The sequence below is a fragment of the Oncorhynchus masou genome, unplaced genomic scaffold, assembly GCF_036934945.1.
Source record: "Oncorhynchus masou masou isolate Uvic2021 unplaced genomic scaffold, UVic_Omas_1.1 unplaced_scaffold_641, whole genome shotgun sequence".
In the NCBI taxonomy this organism is placed as follows: Eukaryota; Metazoa; Chordata; class Actinopteri; order Salmoniformes; family Salmonidae; genus Oncorhynchus; species Oncorhynchus masou.
Genome location: NW_027012843.1, coordinates 394440 through 419923, shown reverse-complemented (window position 1 = coordinate 419923; position 25484 = coordinate 394440). Strand labels below are relative to the sequence as shown.

The 25484-nt window shown below is 45.5% G+C and overlaps 1 protein-coding gene across 1 annotated transcript in view; it reads left to right on the top strand.

Moving 5' to 3' along the window:
- Nucleotides 1–25484, top strand: part of LOC135536588 (methyl-CpG-binding domain protein 2-like) — a 71498-nt gene that overhangs the window by 2603 nt on the left and 43411 nt on the right. The window contains exon 2 of the mRNA XM_064962879.1: nt 9833–9970. Coding sequence (XP_064818951.1) covers nt 9833–9970 — 138 coding nt within the window. The remainder of the gene's footprint in view (nt 1–9832; nt 9971–25484) is intronic.

Below are 25484 nucleotides of genomic sequence, written 5' to 3'. Positions count from 1 at the left end.
CCCAAAGTAGGGGGATGAGGGGCGATGGAGGGGTGGCAAACTATTAAAAGGGAGGTTCGGCAATCCGCACTATTTGCATTGTGTGCCCCCCCCAACCCCTGTTTTACGCTGCTGCTACTCTCTGTTTGGCTTATATGCATATTCACTTGAACTATACATTCATGTACATACTACCTCAATTGGCCTGACCAACCAGCACATTGGCAAACCGGGCTATCTGCACTCACTACTTACTGTATATAGCCTCTACTCTTTATAGCCTCTCTACTGTATATAGCCTCACTACTGTATATAGCCTCTACTCTTTATAGCCTCTCTACTGTATATAGCCTCTCTACTGTATATAGCCTCTACTGTATATAGCCTCTCTACTGTATATAGCCTCTCTACTGTATATAGCCTCACTACTGTATATAGCCTCTACTCTTTATAGCCTCTCTACTGTATATAGCCTCTCTACTGTATATAGCCTCTACTGTATATAGCCTCTCTACTGTATATAGCCTCTCTACTGTATATAGCCTCACTACTGTATATAGCCTCTCTACTGTATATAGCCTTACTACTGTATATAGCCCCTCTACTGTATATAGCCTCTCTACTGTATGTAGCCTCTCTACTGTATATAGCCTCTCTACTGTATGTAGCCTTTCTACTGTATATAGCCTCACTACTGTATATAGACTCACTACTTTTATAGCCTCTACTGTATATAGACTCACTACTGTATATAGCCTCACTACTGTATATAGCCTCTCTACTGTATATAGCCTCTCTACTGTATATAGCCTCTCTACTGTATATAGCCTTACTACTGTACTGTACTGTAGCCTCACTACTGTATATAGCCTCTTTATAGCCTCTCTACTGTATATAGCCCCTCTACTGTATATGTATATAGCCTCACTACTGTATATAGCCTCTCTACTGTATGTAGCCTCTCTACTGTATATAGCCTCTCTACCCTCTACTGTATATAGCCTCTCTACTGTATGTAGCCTCTCTACTGTATATAGCATCTCTACTGTATGTAGCCTCTCTACTGTATATAGCCTCACTACTGTATATAGCCTCACTACTGTATATAGCCTCTCTACTGTATATAGCTTCTCTACTGTATGTAGCCTCTCTACTGTATGTAGCCTCACTACTGTATATAGACTCACTACTTTTATAGCCTCTCCTGTATATAGCCTTGTTACTGTATATAGCCTCACTACTGTATATAGACTCACAACTTTTATATCCTCTACTGTATATAGCCTCTCTACTGTATATAGCCTCTCTACTGTATATAGCCTCTCTACTGTATATAGCCTCTCTACTGTATATAGGCTCTCTACTGTATATAGCCTCTCTACTGTATGTAGCCTCACTACTGTATGTAGCCTCTCTACTGTATATAGCCTCTCTACTGTATATAGCCTCTATACTGTATACAGCCTCTACTGTATATAGCCTCTCTACTGTATATAGCCTCACTACTGTATATAGCCTCTACTGTATATAGCCTCTCTACTGTATATAGCCTCACTACTGTATATAGCCTCTACTGTATATAGCCTCTCTACTGTATATAGCCTCTCTACTGTATGTAGCCTCTCTACCGTATATAGCCTCACTACTGTATATAGCCTCTACTGTATATAGTCTCTACTGTATATAGCCTCTCTACTGTATATAGCTTCTCTACTGTATATAGCCTCTCTACTGCATATAGCCTCTCTACTGTATGTAGCCTCACTACTGTATATATCCTCTACTGTATATAGCCTCTCTACTGTATATAGCCTCTCTACTGTATGTAGCCTCTCTACTGTATGTAGCCTCACTACTGTATATATCCTCTACTGTATATATCCTCTCTACTGTATATAGCCTCACTACTGTATATAGCCTCTCTACTGTATATAGCCTCTCTACTGTATATAGCCTCTCTACTGTATGTAGCCTCACTACTGTATATAGCCTCTCTACTGTATATAGCCTCTCTACTGTATATAACCTCTCTACTGTATATAGCCTCTCTACTGTATATAGCCTCTCTACTGTATGTAGCCTCTCTTCTGTATATAGCCCCTCTACTGTATATAGCCTCTCTACTGTATATAGCCTCTCTACTGTATATAGCCTCTCTACTGTATGTAGCCTCTCTTCTGTATATAGCCCCTCTACTGTATATAGCCTCTCTACTGTATACAGCCTCTATTGTATTTAGCCTCTCTACTGTATATAGCCTCTCTACTGTATATAGCCTCTCTACTGTATATAGCCTCTCTACTGTATATAGCCTCTCTACTGTATATAGCCACTCTACTGTATATAGCCTCACTACTGTATATAGCCTCTCTACTGTATATAGCCTCTCTACTGTATATAGCCTCTCTACTGTATATAGCCTCTCTACTGTATATAGCCTCTCTACTGTATGTAGCCTCTCTACTGTATATATCCTCTACTGTATATAGCCTCTCTACTGTATATAGCCTCACTACTGTATATAGCCTCTCTACTGTATATAGCCTCTCTACTGTATATAGCCTCTCTACTGTATGTAGCCTCACTACTGTATATAGCCTCTCTACTGTATATAGCCTCTCTACTGTATATAACCTCTCTACTGTATATAGCCTCTCTACTGTATATAGCCTCTCTACTGTATATAGCCTCTCTACTGTATATTGCCTCTCTACTGTATGTAGCCTCTCTACTGTATATATCCTCTACTGTATATAGCCTCTCTACTGTATATAGCCTCACCACTGTATATAGCCTCTCTACTGTATATAGCCTCTCTACTGTATGTAGCCTCTCTTCTGTATATAGCCTCTCTACTGTATATAGCCTCTCTACTGTATACAGCCTCTACTGTATTTAGCCTCTCTACTGTATATTGTCTCTCTACTGTATATAGCCACTCTTCTGTATATAGCCCCTCTGCTGTATATAGCCTCTCTACTGTATATAGCCTCTTTACTGTATACAACCTCTCTACTGTATACAGCCTCTCTACTGTATATAACCTCTCGACTGTGTATATCCTCTCTACTGTATATAGCCTCTCTACTGTATATAGCCTCTCTACTATATACAACCTCTCTACTGTATACAGCCTCTCTACTGTATATAACCTCTCGACTGTGTATAGCCTCTCTATTGTATATAGCCTCTCTACTGTATATAGCCTCTCTACTGTATGTAGCCTCACTACTGTATATAGCCTCTCTACTGTATATAGCCTCTCTGCTGTATATAGCCTCTCTACTCTATATAGCCTCTCTACTGTATATAGCCTCTCTACTGTATATAGCCTCACTACTGTATATAGTCTCTCTACTGTATATAGCTTCTCTACTGTATATAGCCTCTCTACTGTATATAGCCTCTCTACTGTATGTAGCCTCACTACTGTATATATCCTCTACTGTATATAGCCTCTCTACTGTATATAGCCTCACTACTGTATATAGTCTCTCTACTGTATATAGCCTCTCTACTGTATATAGCCTCTCTCTGTATGTAGCCTCACTACTGTATATAGCCTCTCTACTGTTTACAGCCTCTACTGTATATAGCCTCTCGTCTGTATATAGCCTCTCTACTGTATATAGCCTCTCTACTGTATACAGCCTCTACTGTATATAGCCTCTCTACTGTATATAGCCTCACTACTTTTATATCCTCTACTGTATATAGCCTCTCTACTGTATATAGCCTCTCTACTGTATATAGCCTCTCTACTGTATGTAGCCTCTCTACTGTATGTAGCCTCACTACTGTATATATCCTCTACTGTATATAGCCTCTCTACTGTATATAGCCTCACTGCTGTATATAGCCTCTCTACTGTATATAGCCTCTCTACTGTATGTAGCCTCACTACTGTATGTAGCCTCACTACTGTATATAGCCTCTCTACTGTATATAGCCTCTCTACTGTATATAACCTCTCTACTGTATATAGCCTCTCTACTGTATATAGCCTCTACTGTATATAGCCTCTCTACTGTATGTAGCCTCTCTTCTGTATATAGCCTCTCTACTGTATATAGCCTCTCTACTGTATACAGCCTCTACTGTATTTAGCCTCTCTACTGTATATAGCCTCTCTACTGTATATAGCCACTCTTCTGTATATAGCCTCTCTACTGTATATAGCCTCTTTACTGTATACAACCTCTCTACTGTATACATCCTCTCTACTGTGTATAGCCTCTCGACTGTATATCTCTACTGTATATAGCCTCTCTACTGTATGTAGCCTCACTACTGTATATACTGTATATAGCCTCTCTACTGTATATAGCCTTACTACTGTATATAGCTCTCTACTGTATATACCTACTGTATATAGCCTCTCTACTGTATATAGCCTCTCTCTGTATGTAGCCTCACTACTGTATATAGCCTCTACTGTATATATCCTCTCTACTGTATATAGCCTCACTACTGTATATAGCCTCACTACTGTATATAGCCTGTCTACTGTATATAGCCTCTCTCTGTATGTAGCCTCACTACTGTATATAGCCTCTCTACTGTATACATCCTCTACTGTATATAGCCTCTCTACTGTATATAGCCTCTCTACTGTATATAGCCTCTCTACTGTATACAGCCTCTACTGTATATAGCCTCTCTACTGTATATAGCCTCACTACTGTATATATCCTCTACTGTATATAGCCTCTCTACTGTATATAGCCTCTCTACTGTATATAGCTTCTCTTCTGTATTTAGCCTCACTACTTTTATAGCCTCTACTGTATATAGCCTCGCTACTGTATATAGCCTCACTACTGTATATAGCCTCACTACTGTTTATAGCCTCACTACTGTATATAGCCTCACTACTTTTATATCCTCTACTGTATATAGCCTCTCTACTGTATATAGCCTCTCTACTGTATATAGCCTGTCTACTGTATATAGCCTCTACTGTATATATCCTCTCTACTGTATATAGCCTCACTACTGTATATAGCCTCACTACTGTATATAGCCTCTCTACTGTATATAGCCTCTCGACTGTATATAGCCTCTCTACTGTATATAGCCTCCCTTCTGTATATAGCCTCACTACTTTTATATGCCTCTACTGTATATAGCCTCTCTACTGTATATAGCCTATATACTGTATATAGCCTCACTACTTTATATAGCCTCACTACTTTTATATCCTCTACTGTATATAGCCTCTCTACTGTATATAGCCTCTCTACTGTATATAGCCCCTCTACTGTATATAGCCTCTCTACTGTATGTAGCCTTACTACTGTATATAGCCTCTCTACTGTATATAGCCTCTCTACTGTATATAGCCTCTCTACTCTATATAGCCTCTCTACTGTATATAGCCTCTTTACTGTATACAACCTCTCTACTGTATACATCCTCTCTACTGTGTATAGCCTCTCTACTGTATATAGCCGCTCTACTGTATATAGCCTCTCTACTGTATATAGCCTCTCTACTGTATATAGCCTTACTACTGTATATAGACTCTCTACCGTATATAGCCTCTCTACTGTATATAGCCTCTCTACTGTATGTAGCCTCACTACTGTATATATCCTCTACTGTATATAGCCTCTCTACTGTATATAGCCTCACTACTGTATATAGCCTCTCTACTGTATATAGCCTGTCTACTGTATATAGCCTCTCTCTGTATGTAGCCTCACTACTGTATATAGCCTCTCTACTGTATACATCCTCTACTGTATATAGCCTCTCTACTGTATATAGCCTCTCTACTGTATATAGCCTCTCTACTGTATACAGCCTCTACTGTATATAGCCTCTCTACTGTATATAGCCTCACTACTGTATATATCCTCTACTGTATATAGCCTCTCTACTGTATATAGCCTCTCTACTGTATATAGCTTCTCTTCTGTATTTAGCCTCACTACTTTTATAGCCTCTACTGTATATAGCCTCGCTACTGTATATAGCCTCACTACTGTATATAGCCTCACTACTGTTTATAGCCTCACTACTGTATATAGCCTCACTACTTTTATATCCTCTACTGTATATAGCCTCTCTACTGTATATAGCCTCTCTACTGTATATAGCCTGTCTACTGTATATAGCCTCTACTGTATATATCCTCTCTACTGTATATAGCCTCACTACTGTATATAGCCTCACTACTGTATATAGCCTCTCTACTGTATATAGCCTCTCGACTGTATATAGCCTCTCTACTGTATATAGCCTCCCTTCTGTATATAGCCTCACTACTTTTATTGCCTCTACTGTATATAGCCTCGCTACTGTATATAGCCTATATACTGTATATAGCCTCACTACTTTATATAGCCTCACTACTTTTATATCCTCTACTGTATATAGCCTCTCTACTGTATATAGCCTCTCTACTGTATATAGCCCCTCTACTGTATATAGCCTCTCTACTGTATGTAGCCTTACTACTGTATATAGCCTCTCTACTGTATATAGCCTCTCTACTGTATATAGCCTCTCTACTCTATATAGCCTCTCTACTGTATATAGGCTCTCTACTGTATATAGGCTCTCTACTCTATATAGCCTCTCTACTGTATGTAGCCTCTCTACTGTATGTAGCCTCTCTACTCTCTATAGCCTCTCTACTGTATATAGCCTCTCTACTGTATATAGCCTCTCTACTGTATATAGCCTCTCTACTCTCTATAGCCTCTCTACTGTATATAGCCTCTCTACTGTATATAGCCTCTCTACTCTATATAGCCTCTCTACTGTATATAGCCTCTCTACTGTATATAGTCTATCTACTGTATATAGCCTCTCTACTGTATATAACCTCACTACTGTATATAGCCTCTCTACTGTATATAGCTACTCTCTACTGTATATAGCCTCTCTACTGTATACAGCCTCTCTACTGTATATAGCCTCTCTACTGTATATAGCCTCTCTACTGTATGTAGCCTCTCTACTGTATGTAGCCTCTCTACTCTATAGCCTGTATATAGCCTCTACTGTATATAGCCTCTCTACTGTATATAGCCTCTCTACTGTATATAGCCTCTCTACTCTATATAGCCTCTCTACTGTATATAGCCTCTCTACTGTATATAGCCTCTCTACTGTATATAGCCTCTCTACTGTATATAGACTCACTACTGTATATAGCCTCTCTACTGTATATAGCCTCTCTACTGTATATAGCCTCTCTACTGTATACAGCCTCTACTGTATATAGCCTCTCTACTGTATATAGCCTCTCTACTGTATATAGCCTCTACTGTATATAGCCTCTCTACTGTATATAGCCTCTCTACTGTATATAGCCCCTCTACTGTATACAGCCCCTCTACTGTATATAGCCTCTCTACTGTATACAGCCCCTCTACTGTATATAGCCTCTCTACTGTATATAGCCTCTCTACTGTATATAGCCTCTCTACTGTATATAGCCTCTCTACTGTATATAGCCTCTCTACTGTATATAGCCTCTCTACTGTATATAGCCACTCTACTGTATACAGCCCCTCTACTGTATATAGCCTCTCTCCTGTATATAGCCTCTCTACTGTATATAGCCTCTCTACTGTATATAGCCTCTCTACTGTATATAGCCTCTCTACTCTATATAGCCTCTCTACTGTATATAGCCTCTCTACTGTATATAGCCTCTCTACTGTATATAGCCTCTCTACTGTATATAGCCTCTCTACTGTATATAGCCTCTCTACTGTATACAGCCCCTCTACTGTATATAGCCTCTCTACTGTATATAGCCTCTCTACTGTATATAGCCTCTCTACTGTATATAGCCTCTCTACTGTATATAGCCTCACTACTGTTTATAGCCTCGCTAATGTATATAGCCTCTCTACTGTATATAGCCTCTCTACTGTATATAGCCTCTCTACTGTATATAGCCTCTCTACTGTATATAGCCTCTCTACTGTATATAGCCCCTCTACTGTATATAGCCTGTATCTCCTGTATATAGCCTCTCTACTGTATATAGCTCTCTACTGTATATAGCCTCTCTACTGTATATAGCCTCACTACTTTTATAGCCTCTACTGAATATAGCCTCTCTACTGTATATAGCCTCTCTACTGTATACAGCCTCTACTGAATATAGCCTCTCTACTGTATACAGCCTCTACTGAATATAGCCTCTCTACTGTATACAGCCTCTACTGAATATAGCCTCTCTACTGTATATAGCCTCTCTACTGTATATAGCCTCTCTACTGTATATAGCCCCTCTACTGAATATAGCCTCTCTACTGTATATAGCCTCTCTACTGTATATAGCCTCTCTACTGAATATAGCCTCTCTACTGTATATAGCCTCTCTACTGTATACAGCCTCTACTGAATATAGCCTCTCTACTGTATATAGCCTCTCTACTGTATATAGCCTCTCTACTGTATATAGCCCCTCTACTGTATATAGCCTCTCTACTGTATATAGCCTCTCTACTGTATATAGCCTCTCTACTGTATATAGCCTCTCTACTGTATATAGCCCCTCTACTGAATATAGCTCTCTACTGTATATAGCCTCTCTACTGTATACAGCCTCTACTGAATATAGCCTCTCTACTGTATATAGCCTCTCTACTGTATATAGCCTCTGTATATAGCCCCTCTACTGTATATAGCTCTACCTCTACTGTATATAGCCTCTCTACTGTATATAGCCTCTCTACTGTATATAGCCTCTCTACTGTATATAGCTCTACTGTATAGCCCCTCTACTGTATATAGCCTCTCTACTGTATATAGCCTCTCTACTGTATATAGCCTCTCTACTGTATATACCTCTCTACCCCTCTACTGTATATAGCCCCTCTACTGTGTATAGCCTCTCTACTGTATATAGCCTCTCTACTGTGTATAGCCTCTCTACTGTATATAGCCTCTCTACTGTATATAGCCCCTCTACTGTGTATTGCCTCTCTACTGTGTATAGCCTCTCTACTGTATATAGCCTCTCTACTGTATGTAGCCTCACTACTGTATATAGCCTCTCTACTGTATATAGCCTCTCTACTGTATATAGCCTCTCTACTGTATATAGCCTCTCTACTGTATATAGCCTCTCTACTGTATATAGCCTCTCTACTGTATATAGCCTCTCTACTGTATATAGCCTCTCTACTGTATACAGCCCCTCTACTGTATATAGCCTCTCTCCTGTATATAGCCTCTCTACTGTATATAGCCTCTACTGTATATAGCCTCTCTACTGTATATAGCCTCACTACTTTTATAGCCTCTACTGAATATAGCCTCTCTACTGTATATAGCCTCTCTACTGTATATAGCCTCTCTACTGTATATAGCCTCTCTACTGTATATAGCCTCTCTACTGTATACAGCCCCTCTACTGTATATTGCCTCTCTCCTGTATATAGCCTCTCTACTGTATATAGCCTCTACTGTATATAGCCTCTCTACTGTATATAGCCTCACTACTTTTATAGCCTCTACTGAATATAGCCTCTCTACTGTATATAGCCTCTCTACTGTATACAGCCTCTACTGAATATAGCCTCTCTACTGTATACAGCCTCTACTGAATATAGCCTCTCTACTGTATACAGCCTCTACTGAATATAGCCTCTCTACTGTATATAGCCCCTCTACTGTATATAGCCTCTCTACTGTATATAGCCTCTCTACTGTATATAGCCTCTACTGTATATAGCCTCTCTACTGTATATAGCCCCTCTACTGTATATAGCCTCTCTCCTGTATATAGCCCCTCTACTGCATATAGCCCCTCTACTGTATATAGCCTCTCTCCTGTATATAGCCTCTCTCCTGTCATTTAATTGAGTCACTCTTCTCCTTTAAGGGTAAACCAGACCTGAACACAGGTCTTCCTATCAGACAGACAGCCTCCATCTTTAAGCAGCCCGTCACCAAAGTGGTGAACCACCCCAGCAACAAGGTGAAGACAGACCTGCAGAGAGCCACAGAGCAGCCCAGACAGGTGAGACACACACACACACACACACTTACTCACACACGCACACACACACACACACTTACTCACACACGCACACACACACTCACACACGCACACACACACACACACACACACACACACTGACTCACACACACACGCACACACACACACTGACTCACACACGCACACGCACACACACACACGCTGAGTAACTCAATCTCTGTAGTGATTGGTACTTTATTGCCCAGAGGGAGAGGTTGATCATGAGACGCATCCAAAAAAGGTGAAAGGTCACTGGCTATCATTGGCGAGAGTAGCTGCTGACTGCGCCAACCCACTGAGAGATTTTAACAGTAATCTAATCTTTTTTTTTTTTTTTTTTTTTTTTCCGGTAAATTCCTGACTTGGAAAAGAGTTACAAATGAAGACTCAAGTTGTGAGTTTTTGAACTGGTGTGCAGGCAGCCATTCTGCTTCAGTCTTCTGACACCAGCATCACAGCCTCTCATTGTCTAGTGGCTACTACGTAGGCTAGCCACAACGTCATACTAGTTACACAGTAGAGCAAAGCCCGCTAAACCTATTATGTAAATCCTGTAACCAAACCAGGGCGTCATGTCTGGCGCCGACCACTAGAGGCTGCTAATGGACCACAGATGTAGAGCTGTAGCTGCTTACTGTGTTACAGCAGCACCACACCGAGACTGGGACTGTAGTAGCCGTTATAGAGCCAGTCATAGCCACTATAGAGCCAGTCATAGCCACTATAGAGCCAGTCTACCCTGAGTAGCTGCCCAGTCTACAGACCACTAGGTCCAGTCTACCCTGAGTAGCTGCCCAGTCTACAGACCGGTAGGTCCAGTCCACCCTGAGTAGCTGCCCAGTCTACAGACCACTTTGGTCCAGTCTACAGACCACTAGGTCCAGTCTACCCTGACGAGCAGAGATGACAGACCGGTAGGTCCAGTCTACCCTGAGTAACATAAATTACAGACCAGTAGAACCAGTCTACCCTGAGTAACATAAATTACAGACCGGTAGACCCAGTCTACCCTGAGTAGCAGAGATGACAGACCGGTAGGCCCAGTCTACCTTGAGTAGCTGCCCAGTCTACAGACCGGTAGGCCCAGTCTACCCTGAGTAGTTGCCCAGTCTACAGACCACTAGGTCCAGTCTACCCTGAGTAGCTGCCCAGTCTACAGACCACTAGGTCCAGTCTACCCTGAGTAGCAGAGATGACAGACCGGTAGGCCCAGTCTACCCTGAGTAGCAGAGATGACAGACCGGTAGGCCCAGTCTACCCTGAGTAGCAGAGATGACAGACCGGTAGGCCCAGTCTACCCTGAGTAGCAGAGATGACAGACCAGTAGGCCCAGTCTACCCTGAGTAGCAGGGATGACAGACCGGGGGGCCCAGTCTACCCTGAGTAGCTGCCCAGTCTACAGACCACTAGGTCCAGTCTACAGACCACTAGGTCCAGTCTACCCCAGGTCCAGTAGCTGCCCAGTCTACAGACCACTAGGTCCAGTCTACAGACCACTAGGTCCAGTCTACCCGAGCAGAGATGAGAGACTGGTCGGTCCAGTCTACCCTGAGTAACATAAATTACAGACCGGTAGGTCCAGTCTACCCTGAGTAACATAAATTACAGACCGGTAGGTCCAGTCTACCCTGAGTAGCTGCCCAGTCTACAGACCACTAGGCCCAGTCTACCCTGAGTAGCTGCCCAGTCTACAGACCACTAGGTCCAGTCTACAGACCACTAGGTCCAGTCTACAGACCACTAGGCCCAGTCTACCCTGAGTAGCTGCCCAGTCTACAGACCACTAGGCCCAGTCTACCCTGAGTAGCTGCCCAGTCTACAGACCACTAGGTCCAGTCTACAGACCACTAGGTCCAGTCTACCCGAGCAGAGATGAGAGACTGGTCGGTCCAGTCTACCCTGAGTAACATAAATTACAGACCGGTAGGTCCAGTCTACCCTGAGTAACATAAATTACAGACCGGTAGGTCCAGTCTACCCTGAGTAGCTGCCCAGTCTACAGACCACTAGGCCCAGTCTACCCTGAGTAGCTGCCCAGTCTACAGACCACTAGGTCCAGTCTACAGACCACTAGGTCCAGTCTACAGACCACTAGGCCCAGTCTACCCTGAGTAGCTGCCCAGTCCACAGACCACTAGGCCATCTACCCTGAGTAGCTGCCCAGTCTACAGACCACTGGGTCCAGTCTACAAACCACTAGGCCCAGTCTAGCCTGAGTAGCTGCCCAGTCCACAGACCACTAGGTCCAGTCTACAGACCACTAGGCCCAGTCTACCCTGAGTAGCTGCCCAGTCTACAGACCACTAGGCCATCTACCCTGAGTAGCTGCCCAGTCTACAGACCGGTAGGCCATCTACCCTGAGTAGCTGCCCAGTCTACAGACCACTAGGTCCAGTCTACAGACCACTAGGCCCAGTCTAGCCTGAGTAGCTGCCCAGTCCACAGACCACTAGGTCCAGTCTACAGACCACTAGGCCCAGTCTACCCTGAGTAGCTGCCCAGTCTACAGACCACTAGGCCCAGTCTACCCTGAGTAGCTGCCCAGTCTACAGACCACTAGGTCCAGTCTACAGACCACTAGGTCCAGTCTACAGACCACTAGGCCCAGTCTACCCTGAGTAGCTGCCCAGTCTACAGACCACTAGGCCCAGTCTACCCTGAGTAGCTGCCCAGTCTACAGACCACTAGGTCCAGTCTACAGACCACTAGGTCCAGTCTACCCGAGCAGAGATGAGAGACTGGTCGGTCCAGTCTACCCTGAGTAACATAAATTACAGACCGGTAGGTCCAGTCTACCCTGAGTAACATAAATTACAGACCGGTAGGTCCAGTCTACCCTGAGTAGCTGCCCAGTCTACAGACCACTAGGCCCAGTCTACCCTGAGTAGCTGCCCAGTCTACAGACCACTAGGTCCAGTCTACAGACCACTAGGTCCAGTCTACAGACCACTAGGCCCAGTCTACCCTGAGTAGCTGCCCAGTCCACAGACCACTAGGCCATCTACCCTGAGTAGCTGCCCAGTCTACCCAGACCACTAGGCCCAGTCTACCCTGAGTAACATGCCCAGTCCACAGACCACTAGGCCCAGTCTAGCCTGAGTAGCTGCCCAGTCCACAGACCACTAGGTCCAGTCTACCCTGAGTAGCTGCCCAGTCTACAGACCACTAGGTCCAGTCTACAGACCACTAGGTCCAGTCTACAGCCTGTACAGGAGCAGTGAATCACAGCAGTGATGGGTGTAATTGATGCGCAGGTGGATGTTTTTGTGCGTGTGCTGCTCTTTTTACTGTGGTCCAGTAGAACCAGGTGTGAGTGTGTGTGTTAGTGCATATGGGTGCTTGTGTTATCATATACATGATGAAGCCTCACCAGATGAATGCCAGCCAGCCAGCCTGACTCAGTCAGTCAGTCAGTTAGTCAGTCAGCCAGCCAGCCAGCCAGCCAGCCAGTCATATAGTCAGTCAGCCAACCATTCACTTCGTCAGTTAGTCAGCCAGCCAGCCAGCCAGTCAGTCAGTCAGCCAGCCAGTCAGTCAGTCAGTCAGTCAGTCAGTCAGCCAGTCAGTCAGCCAGCCAGCCAGTCAGTCACTTAGTCAGCCAGCCAGTCAGTCAGTCAGCCTACCATTTACTTAGTCAGCCAGTCAGCCAGTCAGCCAGTCAGCCAGTTAGTCAGTCAGCCAGTCAGTTAGTCAGCCAGCCAGTCAGTCACTTAATCAGCCAGTCAGGCACTTAGTCAGCCAGTCAGGCACTCAGTCAGCCAGTCAGGTACTTAGTCAGCCAGTCAGGCACTTAGTCAGTCAGCCAGCCAGCCAGTCAGCCAGCCAGCCAGTCAGCCAGTCAGTCAGCCAGTCAGTCAGTCAGTCAGTCAGCCAGTCAGTCAGCCAGCCAGCCAGTCAGCCAGTCAGTCAGTCAGCCAGTCAGTCAGTCAGTCAGTCAGTCAGCCAACCATTTGCTTAGTCAGCCAGTCAGTCAGCCAGTTAGTCAGCCAGCCAGCCAGTCAGCCAGCCAGCCAGTCAGCCAGTCAGTCAGTCAGCCAGTCAGTCACTTAGTCAGCCAGCCAGCCAGTCACATAGTCAGCCAGTCAGCCAGCCAGTCAGCCAGCCAGCCAGCCAGTCACATAGTCAGCCAGCCAGTCAGCCAGCCAGTCAGTCACTTAGTCAGCCAGTCAGCCAGTCAGCCAGTCAGCCAGCCAGTCAGTCAGTCACTTAGTCAGCCAGCCAGCCAGCCAGCCAGCCAGTCAGTCAGTCAGTCAGTCAGCCAGCCAGTCAGCCAGCCAGTCAGCCAGCCAGTCAGCCAGTCAGTCAGCCAGCCAGTCAGCCAGCCAGCCAGCCAGTCAGCCAGCCAGCCAGCCAGTCAGCCAGCCAGCCAGCCAGCCAGCCAGCCAGCCAGTCAGCCAGCCAGTCAGCCAGTCAGTCAGCCAGCCAGTCAGCCAGCCAGCCAGCCAGTCAGCCAGCCAGTCAGCCAGCCAGTCAGCCAGCCAGCCAGCCAGCCAGCCAGCCAGCCAGTCAGCCAGCCAGTCAGCCAGCCAGTCAGCCAGCCAGTCACGAGGAGGGTTAATGTAATGTATCAGGTAATTCTCTCTCCCACCAATAGGCTGCTTCTGTGTCGTTGGGACAATCTGCCAACTCAGCAAATTCTGTTCCCATGACACCACCCCAGCTCCTTGTTGCCGGGGAGATCATTCTGTCCCCCTACACACACAGCTATGTCTTACTATACTTGTGAGAACTTTTTAGAGACCAACAATTGATTCCCATTCAAAATCATATTTTCCCTAACCCATAATGCAGTGCCTGAATGTCTTGAATTAGCAGCAAAGCATGGCTTCTTGTTGTTAGGTTTGGGCTGTGTTAACTACTGTCACCACTGTCTACCCCCCCCCTCCCCCACAACACCATTCAGTAACAGACTTGGGCTGTGTTAACTACTGTCACCCCCCCCCCCCTCTAACACTGAGATGCAGTTCTTTAGACCACTGAACCAGGGTCTGTAGTGACTCCTCTAGCAATGAGATGCAGTGTCTTAGACCGCTGAACCAGGGTCTGTAGTGACCCCTCTAGCACTGAGATGCAGTGTCTTAGACCGCTGAACCAGGGTCTGTAGTGACCCCTCTAGCACTGAGATGCAGTGTCTCAGACCACTGAACCAGGGTCTGTAGTGACTCCTCTAACACTGAGATGCAGTGTCTTAGACCGCTGAACCAGGGTCTGTAGTGACCCCTCTAACACTGAGATGCAGTGTCTTAGACCGCTGAACCAGGGTCTGTAGTGACCCCTCTAACACTGAGATGCAGTGTCTTAGACCGCTGAACCAGGGTCTGTAGTGACTCCTCTAACACTGAGATGCAGTGTCTTAGACCACTGTGCCACTCGAGAGTAGATTATGCTGTTACCCTTCCTGCTGCTGTATCTGTGGTCTGAGGACAGTGAGGGACATTTAGCCACTGTTAGGCTGTCTGTGTGAGGCATAGTCTGAGGACAGTGAGGGAGATTTAGCCACTGTTAGGCTGTCTGTGTGAGGCATAGTCTGAGGACAGTGAGGGAGATTTAGCCACTGTTAGGCTGTCTGTGTGAGGCATAGTCTGAGGACAGTGAGGGACATTTAGCCACTGTTAGGCTGTCTGTGTGAGGCTGAGGCTGAGGACAGTGAGGGACATTTAGCCACTGTTAGGCTGTCTGTGTGAGGCTGAGGCTGAGGACAGTGAGGGACATTTAGCCACTGTTAGGCTGTCTGTGTGAGGCTGAGGCTGAGGACAGTGAGGGACATTTAGCCACTGTTAGGCTGTCTGTGTGAGGCTGGCTGGCAGATAATGTGACTTTAAGATGTGCTGCCTAACGAGGCTGTGAAGAAAATGGAGTGATCACACATTTATACATGGAATGAGGAGGAGGAATGAATTTAGGATTTGGACATTTTCATCTCCCAACCATGCCTTCCCTGAGGATCTCCTCCCCTTCCTCCTCACCTCTCTACCCCTCCTCCTCTCCCTCCCCTTCCTCCTTACCTCTCTACCCCTCCTCCTCTCCCTCCTCTTCCTCCTCACCTCTCGACCCCTCCTCCTCTCCCTCCCCTTCCTCCTCACCTCTCGACCCCTCCTCCTCTCCCTCCCCTTCCTTTACATCTCTACCCCTCCTCGTCTCCCTCCCCTTCCTCCTCACCTCTCGACCCCTCCTCCTCTCCCTCCCCTTCCTCCTCACCTCTCGACCCCTCCTCCTCTCCCTCCCCTTCCTTTACTTCTCTACCCCTCCTCCTCTCCCTCCCCTTCCACCTCACCTCTCTACCCCTCCTCCTCTCCCTCCCCTTCCTCCTCACCTCTCTACCCCTTCCTCCTCCCTCTCCCTCCCCTTCCTCCTCACCTCCTCTACCCCCTCCTCCTCTCCCTCCCCTTCCTCCTCACCTCTCTAACCTCCTCCTCCTCTCCCTCCCCCTTCCTCCTCACCCCCTCCTCTCCTCTCCCTTCCCTCTCTAACCCTCCTCCTCTCCCTCCCCTTCCTCCTCACCTCTCTACCCCTCCTCCTCTCCCTCCCCTTCCTCCTCACCTCTCTACCCCTCCTCCTCTCCCTCCCCTTCCTCCTCACCTCTCTACCCCTCCCTCCTTTCCCTCCCCTCCCCCTTCCTTTTACCTCTCTACCCCTCCTCCTCTCCCTCCCCTTCCTCCTCACCTCTCTACCCCTCCTCCTCTCCCTCCCCTTCCTCCTCACCTCTCTACCCCTCCTCCTTTCCCTCCCCTTCCTCCTCACCTCTCTACCTCCTCTTCCTCCCCCTCCTCTCCCTCCCCTTCCTCCTACCCCTCCTCCTCTCCCCCTCCCCTTCCTCCTCCCCTCTCTACCCCTCCTCCACCTCTCCTCATCTCCCTCCCCTTCCTCCTCATCTCTCTCGTTGTTAATACGAGCCAGTTGGACACATCTAGATAACTTCCTAGCAAGATGATGAAGAAACCATCAAATTTACTCTCCATAACCCATACTGCCAGTGCCAGCCAAAACGTTTAACTATTTAGCTAACACAACATAGTTATCGAGCTAGCTAACATAGGCAACTGTTTAATGGAAACTAGCTAATCCATTGTGATGTCATTATAATGTCAACACTAGCTACAGTGGTTAGCTAGCTTGGAGGAAGTATTTGTGTGTTGTGTGCATTGGGTCAGTGCACTTAGCTAGCTACCATCCCATAGCCTACATTGCATATATATATATTTTTTTACCTTTATTTTACTAGGCATGATGGCCTAGGAACAGTGGGTTAACTGCCTGTTCAGGGGCAGAACGACAGATGTGTAGCTTGTCAGCTCGGGGGTTTGAGCTTGCAACCTTGCGGTCACTAGTCCAACGCCCTAACCACTAGGCTACCCTGCCGCCCCTATGAAGTGTGACAAGCCCATCCATGGATGTACTGAGAAAACAGCCTATTCTTACTTTTCTTTTGTGTTGACTTCGGGCTATCTGATTGGCTCAAAGTCAAGTTGTTGGACACTGGCGAGTATTACAATTGTACCAAGTAGAAGCGGAAGGTTCGTGGCTACAGAAGGTTCGTGGCTACGGAAGGTTCGCGGCTACGGAATGTTCGCGGCTACGGAATGTTCATCGCTACCGGATCCGCACGCAGCAGGTACCGCTTTTGCTCTAGCAAGAGAAGGAACGGCCTTCCACTGTGATGAGTACCTGTCAGCAGTCTATCGGCAGTGAGATTATCTGTGTGTTTCATGCTTCAAGGCCGGAGAGAAAGAGATTCCTTGGCTGCTATTTCCTCTGCTGCTGTTACTGGCATACACATAAATACACGTCACATAATTAGCCCTGATGTCAAATACTAGATGCCCACTAGATTCTTATAAGAAATCCCACTATGCCCTCAGACAAAAACGATCAAACAGATTGAGTCCTACTACATTGGCTCTGATGCGCGTCGGATGTGGCAGGGGGCTTGGAAACTATTACTGACTGCAAAGGGAAACCCAGCCGCCAGCTGCCCAGTGACGCGAGCCTACCAGACGAGCTAAATGCCTTTTATGCTCGCTTCGAGGCAAGCAACACTGAAGCATGCATGAGAGCACCAGCTGTTCCGGAAGACTGTGTGAATACTTTCTCGGGAGCCGATGTGAGCATGACCTTGAAACAGGTCAACATTCACAAGGCCGCGGGGCCAAACGGATTGCCAGGATGTGTACTCAGAGCATGTGAGGACCAACTGTCAAGTGTCTTCACTGATATTATCAACCCCTCTCTGACTGAGTCTGTAATATCTACATGGTTCAAGCAGACCACCATAGTCCCTGTGCCCAAGGAAGCGAAGGTAACCTGCCTAAATGATTACCACCCCGTAGCACGTCGGTAGCCATGAAATGCTTTGCTAGGCTGGTCATGGCTCACATCAACACCATCACGCCGGAAACCCTAGACCCACTCCAATTCGCATACCGCCCCAACAGATTCACAAATGACGCAATCTCAATCACACTCCACACCGCCCTTTCCCACCTGGACAAAAGGAACACCATAGTGTCCACAAAGCTCATCACTAAGCTAAGGACCCTGGGACTAAACACCACCCTCTGCAACTGGATCCTGGACTTCCTGACGGGCCGCCCCCTGTTGGTAAGTGTAGACAACAACACATCTGCCACGCTGATCCTCAACACTGGGGCCCCTCAGGGGTGGGAGCTTAGTCCCCTCCTGTACTCCCTGTTTAGCCACGACTGCGTGGCCAAGCACGACTCCAACACCATCATTAAGTTTGCTGATGACACAACAGTGGTAGGCCTGATCACCGACAACGATGAGACAAGCCTATAGGGAGGAGGTCAAAGACATTACAGTGTGGTGCCAGGACAACAACCTCTCCCTCAATGTGAGCAAGACAAAGGAGTTGATCGTGGACTATAGGAAAAGGAGGGCTGAACAAGCCCCCATTGACATTGATGGGCTGGAGTGGAGCGGATCCCTATAGCTTTCTCAGAGATAGCTAGGCCCCTCCCTTTAATTCTCTCAGAGATAGCTAGGCCCCTCTTTTTAACACTGTTAGAGATAGCTAGGCCCCATCCCTTTAATGCCCTCATAGATGGCGAGGTCCCTCTCTTTAACACTGTTAGAGATAGCTAAGCCCCTCCCTTTAATGCTCTCAGAGATAGCTTGGCCCCTCTCTTTAACACTGTTAGAGATAGCTAGGCCCCTCCCTTTAATGCTCTCAGAGATAGCTAGGCCCCTCCCTTTAATGCTCTCAGAGATAGCTGACCCCTCTCTTTAGCACTGTTAGAGATAGCTAGGCCCCTCCCTTTAGCTCTCTCGGAGATAGCTAGGCCCCTCCCTTTAATGCTCTCAGAGATAGCTAGGCCCCTCCCTTTAATGCTCTCAGAGATAGCTAGGCCCCTCCCGTTAACGCCCTTAAAGATAGCTAGGCCCCTCCCTTTAATGCTCTCAGAGATAGCTAGGCCCCTCCCTTTAACGCTCTTAGAGATAGCTAGGCCCCTCCCTTTAGCTCTCTCAGAGATAGCTAGGTCCCTCCCTTTAGCTCTCTCGGAGATAGCTAGGCCCCTCCCTTTAATGCTCTCAGAGATAGCTAGGCCCCTCCCTTTAATGCTCTCAGAGATAGCTCGGCCCCTCTCTTTAACACCCTTAGAGATAGCTCGGCCCCTCCCTTTAACGCCCTTAGAGATAGCTTGGCCCTTCCCTTTAATGCCCTTAGAGATAGCTAGGCCCCTCCCTTTAACGCCCTTAGAGATAGCTAGGCCCCTCCCTTTAATGCTCTCAGAGATAGCTAGGCCCCTCCCTTTAATGCTCTCAGAGATAGCTAGGCTCCTCCCTTTAATGCTCTCAGAGATAGCTAGGCCCCTCCCTTTAATGCTCTCAGAGATAGCTCGGCCCCTCCCTTTAACGCCCTTAGAGATAGCTCGGCCCCTCCCTTTAACGCCCTTAGAGATAGCTTGGCCCTTCCCTTTAATGCCCTTAGAGATAGCTAGGCCCCTCCCTTTAACGCCCTTAGAGATAGCTAGGCCCCTCCCTTTAATGCTCTCAGAGATAGCTAGGCCCCTCCCTTTAATGCTCTCAGAGATAGCTAGGCCCCTCCCTTTAATGCTCTCAGAGATAGCTAGGCTCCTCCCTTTAATGCTCTCAGAGATAGCTAGGCTCCTCCCTTTAATGCTCTCAGAGATAGCTAGGCTCCTCCCTTTAATGCTCTCAGAGACTCTCTGAAAATGACTATTTCTGACTGTTAATCAGTCACCACGAGCTGGCCTCCACCCGGTACTCTACCCTGAACCTTAGTCACTGTTACTAGCCAGCTACCACCCGGTACTCTACCCTGACCCTTAGTCACTGTTACTAGCCTCCTACCACCCGGTACTCTACCCTGACCCTTAGTCACTGTTACTAGCCGGCTACCACCCGGTACTCTACCCTGAACCTTAGTCACTGTTACTAGCCGGCGACCACCCTGTACTCTACCCTGAACCTTAGTCACTGTTACTAGCCGGCTACCACCCAGTACTCTACCCTGAACCTTAGTCACTGTTACTAGCCGGCTACCACCCTGTACTCTACCCTGAACCTTAGTCACTGTTACTAGCCGGCTACCACCCAGTACTCTACCCTGAACCTTAGTCACTGTTACTAGCCGGCTACCACCCGGTACTCTACCCTGAACCTTAGTCACTGTTACTAGCCGGCTACCACCCGGTACTCTACCCTGAACCTTAGTCACTGTTACTAGCCGGCTACCACCCGGTACTCTGCCCTGAACCTTAGTCACTGTTACTAGCCTCCTACCACCCAGTACTCTACCCTGAACCTTAGTCACTGTTACTAGCCGGCTACCACCCAGTACTCTACCCTGAACCTTAGTCACTGTTACTAGCCAGCTACCACCCAGTACTCTACCCTGAACCTTAGTCACTGTCACTAGCCGGCTACCACCCAGTACTGTACCCCGGATGCCCTATGTACATAGTCATTGAACACGGGTCACTTTAGTAATGTTTACATAATGTTTTACCCGCTACATATGTATAGACCGTATTCTAGTCAAGACTCATCCTGTATAACTGCTGCTGTAATACCTTTTCTATTAATTTACTGTCTATACCTTCTATACTATAACTACTGTCTACACTGTCTACACACCATCCTAATTAACGTTGGACTAGTAACCGTAAGGTTGCAAGTTCAAATCCCCGAGCTGACAAGGTACAAATCTGGTGTTCTGCCCCTGAACAGGCAGTTAACCCCACTGTTCCTAGGCCGTCATTGAAAATAAGAACTTGTTCTTAACTGACTTGCCTAGTTAAATAAAGGTTAAAAAAAACTACTGTCTAAACACACCATCCTAATTAACTACTGTCTATATACACCATCCTAATTAACTACTGTCTATATACACCATCCTAATTAACTACTGTCTATACACACCATCCTATATAACTACTGTCTATACACACCATGCTATATAACTACTGTCTATACACACCATCCTATATAACTACTGTCTATACACACCATGCTATATAACTACTGTCTATACACACCATCCTATATAACTACTGTCTATACACACCATCCTAATTAACTACTGTCTATACACACCATGCTATATAACTACTGTCTATACACACCATGCTATATAACTACTGTCTATACACACCATCCTAATTAACTACTGTTTATATACACCATCCTAATTAACTACTGTCTATACACACCATCCTAATTAACTACTATCTATACACACCATCCTAATTAACTACTGTCTATATACACCATCCTATATAACTACTGTCTATACTGTCTATATACACCATCCTATATAACTACTGTCTAAACACACCATCATAATTAACTACTGTTTATATACACCATCCTAATTAACTACTGTCTATACACACCATGCTATATAACTACTGTCTATACACACCATCATAATTAACTACTGTTTATATACACCATCCTAATTAACTACTGTCTATACACACCATCCTAATTAACTACTATCTATACACACCATCCTAATTAACTACTATCTATACACACCATCCTAATTAACTACTGTCTATGTACACCATCCTATATAACTACTGTCTATACACACCATCCTATATAACTACTGTCTATACTGTCTATATACACCATCCTATATAACTACTGTCTATACACACCATCCTATATAACTACTGTTTATATACACCATCCTATATAACTACTGTCTATACTGTCTATATACACCATCCTATTAACTACTGTCTATACACACCATCCTATATAACTACTGTCTATACACACACCATCCTATTAACTACTGTCTATACACACCATCCTATATAACTACTGTCTATACACACCATCCTATATAGCTACTGTCTATACACACCATCCTATATAACTGCTGTCTATACACACCATCCTATATAACTACTGTCTATACTGTCTATACACACCATCCTATATAACTACTGTCTATACACACAATCCTATATAACTTCTGTCTATACACACCATCCTTTATAACTGCTCTCTATACACACCATCCTATATAACGACTGTCTATACACACCATCCTATATAACTTCTGTCTATACACACCATCCTATATAACTACTGTCTATACTGTCTATACACACCATCCTATATAACTACTGTCTATACCATCCTGTATAACTACTGTCTAAACACACCATCCTATATAACTACTGTCTATACACCATCCTTTATAATCTATACACACCATCCTATATTACTACTGTCTATACACACCATCTGTATAACTACTGTCTAAACACACCATCCTATATAACTACTGTCTAAACACACCATCTATATAACTACTGTCTATACACACCATCCTATATTACTACTGTCTATACACACCATTTATACACACCATCCTATATAACTACTGTCTATACACACCATCCTATATTACTACTGTCTATACTGTCTATACACACCATCCTATATAACTACTGTCTATACACACCATCCTATATAACTACTGTCTATACACACCATCCTAAATAACTACTGTCTATACACACCACCCTATATAACTACTGTCTATACACACCACCCTATATAACTACTGTCTACACACACCAACCTATATAACTACTGTCTATACTGTCGATACACCATCCTGTATAACTACTGTCAATACACACCATCCTATATAACTACTGTCTATACTGTCTATACACCATCCTATATAACTACTGTCAATACACACCATCCTATATAACTACTGTCTACACACACCATCCTATATAACTACTGTCTATACACACCATCCTATATAACTACTGTCTATATACACACCATCCTATATAACTACTGTCTATACTATATAACACCATCCTATATAACTACTGTCTATACACACCATCCTATATAACTACTGTCTATTACTACTGTCTATACACATCACACACCATCCTATATAACTACTGTCTATACACACCATCCTATATAACTACTGTCTATACACACCATCCTATATAACTACTGTCTATACACACCATCCTATATAACTACTGTCTATACACACCATCCTATATAACTACTGTCTATACACACCATCCTATATAACTACTGTCTATACACACCATCCTATATAACTACTGTCTATACACACCATCCTATATAACTACTGTCTATACACACCATCCTATATAACTACTGTCTATACACACCATCCTATATAACTACTGTCTATACACACCATCCTATATAACTACTGTCTGTACTGTCTATATACACCATCCTATATAACTACTGTCTATTCACACCATCCTATATTACTACTGTCTATACACACCATCCTATATAACTGCTGTCTATAAACACCATCCTATATAGCTACTGTCTATATACACCATCCTATATTTCTATATTTATATTCTGGACTCTGACGTTGCTTGTAGAAGCAGAAGGTGAATTCACCAATTTGTAAGTCGCTCTGGATAAGAGCATCTGCTAAATGACTTAAATGTAAAATGTAGAAGCAGAAGATAATTCTTAACTTCTTTATTTTTACTTCAGGATTATGTGCGTATTGTTTTGTATTGTTCGGTATTATCACTGTTGGAAGGTAGAAACACAAGCATTTCACTGCACCTGAGATAACATCTGCAGATCGGTGTACGAGCACCAATAAACTTTGATTTGAGTGAATTGGCTCCTAAATGTTTTCAAGACGTGGAGAAAAGAGGAATAGATCAAGGAAGAAGATGCCACTCTAACTGGAGAGAGTATTAGTTTAGGACTAACCAAGGTAGATGGGTGATGGGTCGTTGGTCTGCTGCCATCATGGCCTAATGAAGAGGAGCCATCCCCTGCCATGCCAGCCATGCCAGTCTCCACCAACTGCCCCCTGCCATGCCAGCTATGCCAGTCTCCCGCTGCTGCCCTCTGCTGCCCCTGCCATGCCAGCCATGCCAGTCTCCCCCTGCCATCCCCAGTCATGCCAGTCTCCCCCTGCTGCCCCCTGCTGCCCCCTGCCATGCCAGTCTCCCCCTGCTGCCCCCTGCTGCCCCTGCCATGCCAGCCATGCCAGCCATGCCAGTCTCCCCCAGCTGCCCCCTGCCATGCCAGCCACGCTGCTGTGGCTGGGTGTCTCTTTGTGTCTCTTTCGGTCGGTTATCTCGTCTCGCTTCGAATGCCTTTCGTGTCTTGCTATTTATTCTTTCTTGAACACTTGTTGTTGCTGCTGTGCTAGGATTTATACCCCGAACCTGAATGAACTATAATTGGATAAATACCACGTCCTATTTTCTGGGGGTCCTGGGTCCTCCTCTGCTCCTCACCCTCTGTTTCCTTTCTTCATCTCCTCACCCTCTGTTTCCTTTCCTCATCTCCTCACCCTCTGTTTCCTTTCCTGTTCTCATCATCCCTCTGTTTCCTCTCCTGTTGTCATCATCCCTCTGTTTCCTCTCCTGTTCTCATCATCCCTCTGTTCTCATCATCCCTCTCCTCCTCTCCTGTTCTCATCATCCCTCTCCTCCTTTCCTGTTCTCATCATCCCTCTGTTTCCTCTCCTGTTGTCATCATCCCTCTCTTCCTTTCCTGTTCTCATCATCCCTCTGTTTCCTCTCCTGTTGTCATCATCCCTCTCCTCCTTTCCTGTTCTCATCATCCCTCTCCTCCTTTCCTGTTCTCATCATCCCTCTGTTTCCTCTCCTGTTCTCATCATCCCTCTGTTTCCTTTCCTGTTCTCATCATCCCTCTGTTTCCTTTCCTGTTCTCATCACCCCTCTGTTTCCTCTCCTGTTCTCATCATCCCTCTGTTTCCTCTCCTGTTCTCATCATCCCTCTGTTTCCTCTCCTGTTCTCATCATCCCTCTGTTTCCTTTCCTGTTCTCATCATCCCTCTCCTCCTTTCCTGTTCTCATCATCCCTCTGTTTCCTCTCCTGTTCTCATCATCCCTCTCCTCATTTCCTGTTCTCATCCCCTTTCTGTTTCCTCTCCTGTTCTCATCATCCCTCTGTTTCCTCTCCTGTTCTCATCATCCCTCTG